The 12,544-nt window shown below is 44.6% G+C and overlaps 1 protein-coding gene across 2 annotated transcripts in view; it reads right to left on the reverse strand.

Annotated features, from left to right (window-relative positions):
- Window positions 1–12,544, reverse strand: part of strn4 (striatin, calmodulin binding protein 4) — a 47,559-nt gene that overhangs the window by 20,838 nt on the left and 14,177 nt on the right. For both annotated transcript variants that reach the window (XM_079515052.1, XM_079515051.1), the window contains exons 2-8: window positions 9,783–9,886; window positions 9,528–9,604; window positions 8,908–8,986; window positions 6,498–6,686; window positions 3,848–4,025; window positions 2,706–2,868; window positions 596–691 (exon numbers count right to left, since the gene is read on the reverse strand). In XM_079515052.1, coding sequence (XP_079371178.1) covers window positions 596–691; window positions 2,706–2,868; window positions 3,848–4,025; window positions 6,498–6,686; window positions 8,908–8,986; window positions 9,528–9,604; window positions 9,783–9,886 — 886 coding nt within the window. The remainder of the gene's footprint in view (window positions 1–595; window positions 692–2,705; window positions 2,869–3,847; window positions 4,026–6,497; window positions 6,687–8,907; window positions 8,987–9,527; window positions 9,605–9,782; window positions 9,887–12,544) is intronic.

Here is a 12,544-nt window from a genome sequence, read left to right on the forward strand (position 1 = left end):
TTTTATTTAATTGTGTCAACTAAATCCTCATTAATTGCAAACTAGATTAAACATACTCAACCCTGCACACATTCTAAATATGCACCCGAAATATTGTAGAGCAAATGGACTGTTACCACCTTCAATAATAATAATAGTCTTTATTGTCTCCACATCATATATTTTCTTTGTCATGGACAAAACATTAATAATTCTACTCGAGTTGGAAGCATTAAGACCCATTTTAACCCTCAATGGCTTCCTTTCTGGAAAATAAAAAGATAAAAAGATTCACGATTCAATTCAATTTAGATATTCTATTTACAACGAGATGCGGACGGGAGCTGGTGCCACTTGGACCCGGACGTAACGTAGCACTACAAAATTACGTCGGACTTAAATACTGAATTCTAGTACCAGTTGCCGTGCAATCTTAAATCGTCCTATGGTCCACAAATAAACAAACCGTCTCTGCGATATTGTTGGGGAGGTCTGTCTGTATCGTCTGTATCGTAAACAAGTGTAATGCTTTATGGCGTCGTCCACTCACAGTTAACAGTTCTTGTATCGAGTCGTGCTTGAAATGTACTGTAATTCTGCGGGGGATTCTTCTTACCTTCCCCGGAACGAGCCGGTCCCGATACAGAGGGGGGCGGGGACGGTTTGGGAGGGAAGTCCGACATCAGACCCTGTAACTTGTTCCTGCGGTTTTCTGAAACCGGCAACGAGAGAGAGACAGAGAGAGAGAGAGAGAGAGAGAGAGAGAGAGAGAGAGAGAGAGAGAGAGAGAGAGAGAGAGAGAAAGAGAGAGAGAGAAAGAGAGAGAAAGAGAGGGAGAGAGAGAGAGAGAGAGAGAAAGAGAGGGAGTCGGGAGAGAAACAGAGAGGGGTGTGTGTGTGTGTGTGTGTGTGTGAGAGAGAGAGAGAGAGAAACAGAGAGATTTTGAGAGAGAGAGAGAGAGAGAAACACACAGTCATGCAGAGAGATAGAGTGGGGACAGACAGATGGAAGAGAGACCAAGAGAAACGGACCCGTAGGGAAGACAAAGGCACAGGAGGCAAATTATGGTACCATTTATACTGCAAAAGGAACAGAAATACATGTGGAGAATGCCTGGAGTATGTCAACTATGATAAGGAAAAGGAGCAGATAGATAGCGAAAAGGGAGGTGAAAGACGGTAAAATGTGCCTCAGAGTTTGTTTTTTTAGCATCATGTACGTACGGGGGAAAAGCCTCATTCATTAATACTGCATCTCGCCCATTGGTGTCACTCGCCGACTTTCACGTTTTAACAGGTTTTGACCCGAGATCAGATTCTAAAAAAAGTCTTCTACATCCTGACAGTTTTCTGAAAAAGCTATGTTTCTATGTCAGTCAAATAGCAGATCTACAAGCTCGTAGCGCTGGCCGTGTTTTGAGGGTGGGACGCCGGGTGGGGCATGGGAGGGCGATCTCCCACACTACGTTATGACTACTATGGTTTGGCCAGGGCAGCCATTTTGGGCGGCGAGAAATGTGTTCCTCCAGGGACATGCACATCAAAGGGGGCTTCTTCGGCCCCTTCCCCCTTTTACCCATCTATACAACGACTGCCCTTTTACCCGTCTGTAAGACAACTGCCCTTTTACCCGTCTGTGAGACAACTGCCCTTTTACCCGTCTGTGAGACAACTGCCCTTTTACCCGTCTGTGAGACAACTGCCCTTTTACCCGTCTGTGAGACAACTGCCCTTTTACCCGTCTGTAAGACAACTGCCCTTTTACCCGTCTGTAAGACAACTGCCCTTTTACCCGTCTGTGAGACAACTGCCCTTTTACCCGTCTGTGAGACAACTGCCCTTTTACCCGTCTGTAAGACAACTGCCCTTTTACCCGTCTGTAAGACAACTGCCCTTTTACCCGTCTGTAAGACAACTGCCCTTTTACCCGTCTGTGAGACAACTGCCCTTTCCAGACCACGAATGCAGCATTTATACTACATGGTGGAAGAAATGCAAATCCCACTCCTTTTCATGCTTTTTTTCCGAAGTCTCCACGAACTTGAACACAGTATTTTGCGTTTTTGTTTGTTTAGAAATCCATGTCGTTACACACCGCATCCCCACTAGCTAAAGAGTGCTGGGTTGCGCCCCGAAAATAGCTGGTCTACAAGCTCTCAAAAAGTGGGAATTGGCTATATTGGGAGAAAGGGTGGGGGGGGGGGGGGTGGGGGGGGTACAATAATATCATTAGCCGTTAGCTTGAAAATCAGCCGCCGTCAGCGAGTAACACCATCGTGCAAGGAAGTATCTATCCGAGGCCGAGGACAGAACAACATGCACAGTGTCCTTTGAGCATGATCTCTGACCAAAAGAGACTCAGAGAGAGAGAGAGAGAGAGAGAGAGAGACAGAAAGAAAGAGGAGTGGAATCACGGCTGAAGAGCGACAGGCATCGACAAAGAGTTCATGAAACAGGCAAACAGAGAGACGAGAGTGCTTGGGAATGACAACAGTTTTATTTGACAATAAAGAGGAGATGCCAAGGACAATAGCGAGAGAAAAAGATGGGGGGGGGAGGAGGGCTAGAGGGAGGGGGGAGGGGGACAGATATATACACTGGTGGCAGTGATGGAGAAGAAGAGGCAGTGGGTTGGTGCCAAAGTGCTGGCAGGCAGTTGGCGTTTTTTTTTTTTTTTTTTTAACTACTTTTTTTTTTTTTTTTTTAACTACAACGGCAACAGCGTACCTAACTCCCGTCCGTCCCCTGAGATCCGGGCCTCTCCCGCACCCTCCCCCTCCTCCCCCGAGCCCAGGAAGTCAAACTCGCTGAGCGCGTCCTCCGAGTCGTCCTCCTCCTCGTCCTCGTCGTCGTCGGGGTCCAGCTCTGTGGTCATGGGCTCCGAACCCATCTGGGGGACAGACAAGCGAGAGAGGGGACAGACAGAGAGGGACACACGGAGACAGAGACGGAGATCATTGAGGAGAACAGAGGGAGTCGTGGACATAAATGGATCTCTTTCTCCCCCAGTGGTGGGAAAAGTATTCACATTTTTTTACTTAACCCATTTAGGCCTGACCTTGATATTTAAAACAATTCTTCTAAATCCTCCAGTTTTCTGAAATAAATATTTTCACGATTTTTCAAAAATAGCAGACCTACAAGCTCGTAGCGCGCCACTCGGTGGCGCGCTATGAGCTTGTAGATCTGCTATTTTTCAATAGCTAAATTATAACATAATGTTTAAAACACCAAAAGGGGTTCCCGCCCAAAATGGGTTAAACCATTTAGACCTAAGTTCGATTCTATAAATGTCTTCTAAATCCTGAAAGTTTTCTGAAAAACCCATGTTTCTATGTCATGTTCTCAAACATGTTCATGTCAAGAACACCCAAAAATGTGTAATATGAAATTGGCTGTCAACCCCCCCATCTGAAAATATGTAGTTCCAGTGACTCCCCAGAAGCAAAGATTTGAGTTAAAAACGTTCGCTCTGAAAGAGCACCAAACACCAAAAGGGGTTCCCGCCCAAAAATAAAAGTTTTAAATAAAAGTAACAAGACCGCAATGTAGAAATACTCCCGTTACAAGTAAATGACTGGAATTCCAAATTGAGTTGAGCAAAAAGTAGCCTCGTTACGCTGCTGGGTGGCACCATTGTGGAATTTTAACCCATTAGGACCTGAGGCCGATTCTAAAAATAAATGTCTTCTAAATCCGAACAGTTTTCTACTAGTGGTGCTCAACCTTTTCCGTACGCATTTGGCCGCCAGCGTTACGTGGATTACAGACAGAGACTCGGTGCATTTATAGTTAAGAGAAAACCCTTCTCAAGACGAGCGTCAGCTTGTATCGTACGAGTCTTGTTCGTTTCATGACGGCACGCATACCTTGACACGGGACTTTTTGTTCTTGCGTGGACCGTCGATGCAGTCCGTGGCCATGCCTTGGAAGTCGTCTTCTTCGTCGCTGTCGTCTTCGTCGTCGTCCTCGCAGCCGTGCAAGAAGGGGATCTTGTCGAGAACCGAGCCTCCCAGACGCTCCTTAGAGCTCTCCTTCCCCGCATTCCTAAATGTGCGCACACACACACACACACACACACACACACACACACACACACACACACACACACACACACACACACACACACACACACACACACACACACACACACACACACACACACACACACACACACACACACACACACACACACACACACACACACACACACACACACACACACACACACACGGGAAGCGAACGCAGCTCGTAAATTGCAATAACAATTAGAATAAATTACGTACTTTAAGGTTTTTTATAAGTTATCTTTTTTATTTTTTTAAAGTGTTTTTTTAAGATTTTCTTTTTAAGTTAAGTATTTTTTTAAGTTCTTTTTTTAGTGTGTGTGTATGTGTGCGTGCGTGTGTTTTTTTTTTGTTTAAGTTTTCTTTTTAAGTTTTTTTTTAAGTTAAGTTATTTTTGTGTGTGATACAGCTGCGCTCTCTGGTGGCGGGCCGGTGGTGTTACAGCGTGACACACACACACACACACACAGACAGTTTAGGCTAGCTTCTATAGTTAGTGCTCACTGCGTTCGCAATTAACCACTCTGCTACAGTACATGCTCATGGAATAAAACAAAAATAGAATCTCATGACTGAAAATGTAACATTGAGGTATTATCATTCTATGGGATGTTCTATAGGCCAGGGGTTCCCAAACCTTTTCATGTCACGGACCCCCAAAATGATACCACTCATTAGCTCTGCGGACCCCCCCCGTTTGAAAATATATGCCAAGGACCCCCCATAAGAGAAGATTTTTGCGGCCCTATTAATTTCAAGGACCCTCAGTTTGACATGCATTAGTCTACGGACATTTATGGCATTTATATCTCTGGGACCCCCAATTTATATTGTAAAAAAATCTATGTTAATATAACTCTGAGAGTGTACAAATAACGGGTCCATTTGGTTCCATTTGTACACTCTCAGAGACTGTTACAGACCCATAAGGGTTCATTCGGTTCCAAACTATCATTTAGCTGGGGACCCACTGGAAGCGGAACTGCCTTTGGGAACCACTGCGTTAACCCATTTTGGGCGGGAACCCCTTTTGGTGTTAGCATTATGTTATGCTTTAGCTATTGAAAAATAGCAGACCTACAAGCTCATAGCGCGCCACCGAGTGCCGCGCTATGAGCTTGTAGGTCTATTTTTGAAAAAATCGAAGAACGACTGACATAGAAACGTAGCTTTTTCAGAAAACTGTCATTTTCAAACAGATTTTTTTTAGAATCTGATGTCATGTCAAAATGGGTTAATCGATCTGTGCCCCCTTCATGAAAATGAGTTGCTTTGTTGCCACCAGTCTGTACAGCGTTACGGAATGTCAGATTTATGACCGCGGCGTCATAAAGTACGCAGTACTCGCGCAGTGTTTAATGTCAACGGCCGTGCAGCTGCCCCACATGCCTACATGCCCACATACCCCAATCTATGTCAAAGACATGCCATCATAGAACTTCTAAGTAAAAAGGGGAACGCCACACACGTTTGCACGAGAGAGTGCGCGCACGTTCATGAACTGAACTTTATTTGCCCTATATAAAGATCTTCGAGCGTAGTAGATCTCAGGTTCACGACGCATCTCACAACGGGTAAGGGCTAGTATATTTAAAAACAAAAAAACAGCTTTATGTTAATTCAATTAACACTGACTCCTGAACATGAGTTAATTGACTGTAGAACACTTTCTCTCCCGTTCGTGCGAGTTATGTTTTCATTGTTTAATCCGCGTTTTTAATTTAAGTTTTAAGTCATACAGGCTTTCCGCAAGACGTCATCGCAAAAAGGTCCGTCGCTCTGGCGTGCAAAGGGTTGTGGGAAATTGAGTCCCGATGCATTACAATGGCGGCGGTGGTGCCGCGCAGCGTGTGCCTTCCTGCTCCGCTCCGTTGTTGTGAGGTCGCCACTTTGGAATATCTTTTAACGCTACGACAAGCGACTGCACCGTTCTAAAGTGGATTTTCATGACAAGCAACTCGGCGGTCGGCGCTGTGGCTCTTTGAAGGTTAGCGAAAACACGGCAGGGAGATCTGGATCACGATTGTTTAATCACGGCATTAACCCATTTAGGCCCGACGTCGAAATAAAAAAAATGTCTTAAACCTTATGTTTAGGACCCCAAAAAGTATATGTATTTGGCCGCAAACCCCCATGTGAAAATATGTTGTTCCAGGGGGGACCCCCCAGAAGCAAAGATTTGAGTTAAAATGTTCAATCTGTAACAATATTATATTCAAAGATTTGAGGCACATTTTCACGATTTTTCAAAAATAGCAGACCTACAAGTTCATAGCGCGGCACTCGGTGCCGCGCTATGAGCTTGTAGATCTGCTATTTTTCAATAGCTAAAGTACAACATAATGCTAAAAACACCAAAACGGGTTCCCGCCCAAATTGGGTTAAAACTGTTAACCAAGATGAAGTCGTTTCTAGGTTTGTAAATATTCAATATATTTCCACTGAGTCTCACCTCTTAATCTGCTCCTCTATCTGTCTGACCAGCAGGGACTCCCCCACCCCTGCCAGGGCCTCGGGCTCTGGTGGGGGGTCGCTGGGCGGGGGCCCGTTGGCCTCAGGGCTGCTCCGGCCCAGTAAGGAGCGCACACGCTTGGAACGCATGTCCAGGATGGTGTCCGAGTAGCCCACCTCCTCCAGGTACCTACGTAGGCAGGCACACACACACACACACACACACACACACAGACGCGTGCACAGACATACACACAGACACAGACACAGACACAGACACACACACACACACACAGAGACATACACACACGTTTGTTTAGTATTACTATACTTGTGAGGACATCGACATTTTAGGACAGCGATTTTAGTAACCTCATTTCCTTTTAGGACTCCCCATTCATTCATGCGCCCAGTCGATTTACAGCCATGCGATCTGTTCTCGTATCAATAAACTTCGTCTTTTGGACAATACTTCGTCCTGGGCGACGGGCGTTACTAATAGAAAGGACAAAGAACTTCGTCCTGGGCGTTCGGAGTGTTAAAATGCAATCCTTAACACGCCAGAAACGTAGTAGCCGTAGAATTACTTTTGTCTGGCAGTCCGCCAGAACCGTAGTCTACGTTTACTAGGCTTTATATTCTTTAGTCCATGTTTTGATCGGATCGAGTCGATAGCTGCCGCACGTTAGCATCGCAGTGTTAAGTGGGACAGCGGCCATTTTTGAAGATGCGCGCGCAGCCGCGCATTCCACTTGCACTCTATGTGCTGCTTTCAATGGCCTGTATCTCCAAATCGGCGCAATGAATGTCGTTGCTGGTGAAAACAAGGTTTTTCCAACGGCCGACAGCAGGCGCTGTGATACTCGCGGTCGGGTTTTTTCTGCACCGAGCGAGAGAACAACAACCGGTCAAGACACCACACACAGCATTATGTCATTGTAACACCCGGTTACGGCTTCTTTTCTCTGAATTGAGGCGTTTGATAAGAACAATCGTCGTTGCCTAGCGGTTACAATATTAACAGTTTGACTCCATAAAACGCTTTTCCTGCATTTTAATCAAATATTCTACTCTGCCGAGATTGTTTTATTACCTTTGAAGCATACGCTGAAGTATTTGCAGCTTTCAACCACGAACATTTTGTTTGTTATGATGAGACGAGCCAGCGCCCATGACAATGCGAAACGAAACCACAGTGCAGAGCAAGTTGTAGTCCAAACAAACCCCCCGTTCACTTGCATTGGGCTCAATTTCCCAGAAGCCCTAGCAGCCCAGATGATGACTTGATTTCCGGTTTCGTCATCATAACGCGACGGCCTCGTCATCAGGTCCCGGATAAATGCGCTGTTTCTTTTTAATTATTTTAAAACAGAGAATTAAACGCATTAAACAAATAGCGGGAATGTCGTATTATGCAGCGGCGGAACACTGGAGTAAACAATTAGCGGCTGAAGGCCGTGGCAGGGAAGAGACTACAGACTGAATCAATGCTGCCAGTAAATCAGTTGGAACTTTAGTACAGATTTTTTTTCTAGGATTTCTAATCCTAACCCTAAAGCCAAAAATTGCTGATATCAATCAAATCCAACTATACCTGTGGGGAAACTTGTCCCTGTGCACAATGTATAGTATTATAAGTACATCATGTAGATAATAAATAAATAAAATCACACCCGTGTGAAGTGAGGGGCGCTCTTATCATCGTACATCATCATTTTTTTTTAAATTATTTATAATTATTTGCAACCCAGTTTTTTCACCCAGTGCCAATTATCTAATGTAATCCTGGGCGCTACACTTCCTCTGCCAACCTGGGGGGGCAGCGGACTGACCTCATGCCTCCTTCTATGCATGAGGAGTCAAAGCGGCTTCTTTTCACCTGACAGGGGGGAATTTCCCTGGCCGGACGTAGCGCGTGGAAGGAACACGTTATTCTGACCAGTTCCTTTCCCCCCCCAGAGACCAGGATTACTGCATGTTTTTGTGAGGGTACCTACCCTAGGGGACACGGGGAGAACATGCAAACTCCAAACAGAAAGGCCCTTTCGCCAATCCCGCCTCGGGTATGGGCACTGATGACACGGAGGAGGAAACACGCCCCCAGCGCCCACAGTGTCCCCAGCGGAAATCGAACCCAGGACCTTCTAGCTGTGAGGAGACAGCACTACCGACTGTGCCACCGTGCCCCCTCGTACATCATGACGTAACATGTCTATTTGCTCAGACACATAATTCTCCATTCATTGTCAATGGGAATGTAATCTTCTTGTAGGAAAGAAATAGCCGATTTGCTCATCCACATATGACGTAAATTCTCCATTCACTGTCAATGGGAATTTAATGTTTGTGTAAGATGAAAATCTACACTAATAGCTGAATAAAGGAGGGGCTAAAAAAAAAGGAAGGCTTACTTGCGTAGTAGCTGACGGCCCTCTTTCCATGACATCTGATTGGCTGGCTCAGAATCGGACTCAGCAGGCCCATTGGGTACTACGGGGACAAGGAAGAAGTGCTCGTGGTATATACAATATAAAAAGTTGAATTATACAAAAAATATACAAAATGCAATCAATATCTGGGCTTTTATTTGGATGAGCACATGCATTTTATAAAAGCAACAACTTTATGGACGGAATCAGCAAAAGGTAGCTAAAACAAAGAACCTGGGAGATATTGGATTGGATAAGTCGACTAAAATGTATTTTGGTGGGCCTTGATGCTGTCGTAATGACAGATTTTACACTTGCTGAAAATAGTCGATCTAAAAGCGACGCGTTGTGAGCTTGTAGATCTGCTATTTTTAGCATGTAACCAAGTGTAAATGACTTGATACTGGATCTCTTGTCCACTAGTCCCTCCCTAACATTTTAGTCTAGTTTTGTATTTGTTGACAAAATTGTCAATATATTTAGTCTTAGTTTTAGTCATCATAGCTTAGTTTTCATTTAGTTTTCGTCAGTGAAAAAAGGTAGTCGACAAACATTTTTCGTCTTAGTTTTAGTCGACGAAAACAACACTGTGTCATACATACCTTGTTCTGCCTCCAGCTCGGGCTTCTTGTCTCCAGGACTCTGGTCGCCTCCACTTTTCAACTTCTGATGCTTGGCCCTGCAAGGCACACAAATCACCACACGGGGGCAGCGTTACAAGATAATTCCTCTAAAAACAGGAAGAAAACATCCAAAGCATTTCCATCCATCCATCCAGACTGAATGCTGTGTGTGTGTGTGTGTGTGTGTGTGTGTGTGTGTGTGTGTGTGTGTGTGTGTGTGTGTGTGTGTCTAACCTCTCTTGTTTGAGAGCATATTCCAGCATCTTGATCCGTCTAACCAGGTCCTGCTTCATGTTTTCCTGCCCTTTCCTCTCGCCTTGAAGGAACGCCACCTGAGCCTGGAAACACACACACACACACACACACACACACACACACACACACACACACAGCTGTTAATTAAGGCACATATCCGCTGAATGCACACGTGCACGTTAACCCAGTTTAGAGCATCACAGCTGCACCGACGCTGTGATGAAAGCAGACGCCGGTTAATTTAGTGCTGGTGCAAACTAAATGGATTTAATTTATTATAAAAAGCAAACAAAATCAATTTAAATATTACCAAAAAAAAAACGGGCTATTTTCAATCGTTTTGTACACCAAATTATAAAATAGGACACACGTGGTTAATCGCACTAATGGATTTAGTCGATTCAAACCAAGCTTCTTGATTATTATTATCGGAAGAATTATCGAAAGAGGATCACTAGGAAAAGAATAGGTCATTGTGGCCCCAGTTAAAGTTTCATGCTCACCATCGAGTTGTTCATTTGATTCATGTCAAGTTGTCAACAAAGTTTCACTTAAAGAGAGGGTAGGATATTTAAGGTCGAATTCTCCGAAACCAAAAGCAATAAGTAGAGGGTGGCTGTTTATTTTTAAACTCCTGACCGAGCTCTCACCACACACACACACACACACACACACACACACACATCTGCAGCGGAGAGGATAAACACATCCTCTGGCCTCGCTCGCTCACATACCTACTCTCAAGTCACATCCTTCCTCTCTCTCTTTGCTTCCTTGCTCCCAATTTCCTTCCTTTTCCCTTTTCTGTGAGCTGATGGAGACGGAAAAGAAAGCTGTGTGTGTGTGTGTGTGTGTGTGTGTGTGTGTGAGTGTGTGTGTGTGTGAGAGTGTGTGTGAGTGTGTGTGTCAGTCACTGGTCGAAATTCTGACCCACGCAGAGAAGGGACGTAGAGAGGAAGAAGGATGCAATTTGAAGTCGACATGAAGAAACTAGGCCTTAAAGCTGTTACACACGCGTGATTTCTTTCTACGAACGCTTTAAGACATAGACCCGCCCTTTGGCGACGCCCCGCGCGGCCCGCCTGCCTCTGATTGGCCGCGAACCCTCTTATTATTATGCTGCTGCTGTCAGAAGAAGAGTAGAGGAAGTAGGGAGAGAAGTAGGGAGAAGCTTAGCGATAATAATATTAAAACGTTAGCGATAATAATATTAAAACGCCAACATTTATCTGTCGCCGCATGACATAATCATAATCGTGACATGATTCATGACGGTGAACTATGGCTTACGTTTACGTCCTGTGTGCATGTGTAGGGTTAGGGTTACGTTTACGTCCTGTGTGCATGTGTAGGCAAAAGTGTGTGTTTATGTAAGTGTGCTCATGATATCATTTTCTGTAGTGTGTGTGTTGCTGCAGAAGCTTTGATTGCACTGCTTTTCTGATTCATGACTGTCACACTTTGTCCTAGTGTGAAGGTAGTGTGGGCCCAAAAATGGCACTGAACCAGCTCAAAAATAGTAAGAACCGAGTCTTTTATTCACCTTGCAGAGTTCACATGAAATGGTCGTTCCAACAAACAGCATACAAAAAGAAGTATATACAGCCCACTGGCCAGGTTGGCTCTATCTAGGTCTGCTCTGCACCCTGTGCAATCCTACATTGATCGCCCGGGCAGTGGCAGGTGCTCCTTATAAAGGCTAGGCCCCTCCCATGGACCAAACCAACCCTGGATTGATTCCACAATCATACCAGTGCATTCCCAATGTCCAGAGACATCACAATTCATAACATACATTTTAGTGTCACATAATACTATAAATGATCCACATAATATGATTAAAGAGTTCTCTAAACAAAACAAACCCTCCCACTGTTGGCATGTTCCCCATACCCCACAGTAGTTGCTCCCTTCAATGAAGTCAACAATCAATTATCAATCAACAAATACACAATAAATAATGTCAAACAAATCTCATTCTCTGCTAATTCAAACCCTGTTTGTTAACTTCAGTCTCAGTGGCAGGGTGAACTGCCACAATGACGGTGAACTTATGTTATGAGTCTTTATGACAAAGTCAATAACAGTATCCATAATACACACTATTTATTAGAACACCCAACATTGTGATCAAATCACAATTCAATCAAAGCAAACCGCGTAAACAATATTAGTAAATACGGACACACGCTAATCACCACAAACACTTTATTTATTAGAACACCCAGATTGAATCACAATTCATTCAATCAAAGCAAACCGCATAAACAATATTCGTTTGCCTTTAATTCTGGAGCGTCATCTGTGCCTTTCGAATACTACGCCTATCGCCTGTCATCATCTGTCACAGGGCGCCGCCATCTCTGACTGTTTCTGACATTGACAACAACGAGCTCTGGCCAATCAGACGCGCGGGGCGTCACCAAGGGCGGGTCTATGTCTTAAAGCGTTCGTAGAAAGAAATCACGCGTTACACACATTATTTAATCTTTTTTTTCTTTTTTAAAGATTTTTTTGCGGCTTACGCCTTTTTTTTTTTATTATTGGTTTTTGAAGGGACAGACAGTAGGCTGACAGGAAACGGGAGAGAGATGGGGGAAGACATGCAGTAAAGGCCGTGTCGGGCTCGGGAGTCGAACCCGCGGCACACTGCGACTAGATTACCAGTCGGGTGCCCAGACGGTTACGCCACCGCCTGGGCACATTATTTAATCTTTACGCCGTTACAGTTAACTGTGTAC

This window comes from Electrona antarctica (assembly GCF_951216825.1).
Source record: "Electrona antarctica genome assembly, chromosome: 11".
Lineage (NCBI taxonomy): Eukaryota > Metazoa > Chordata > Actinopteri > Myctophiformes > Myctophidae > Electrona > Electrona antarctica.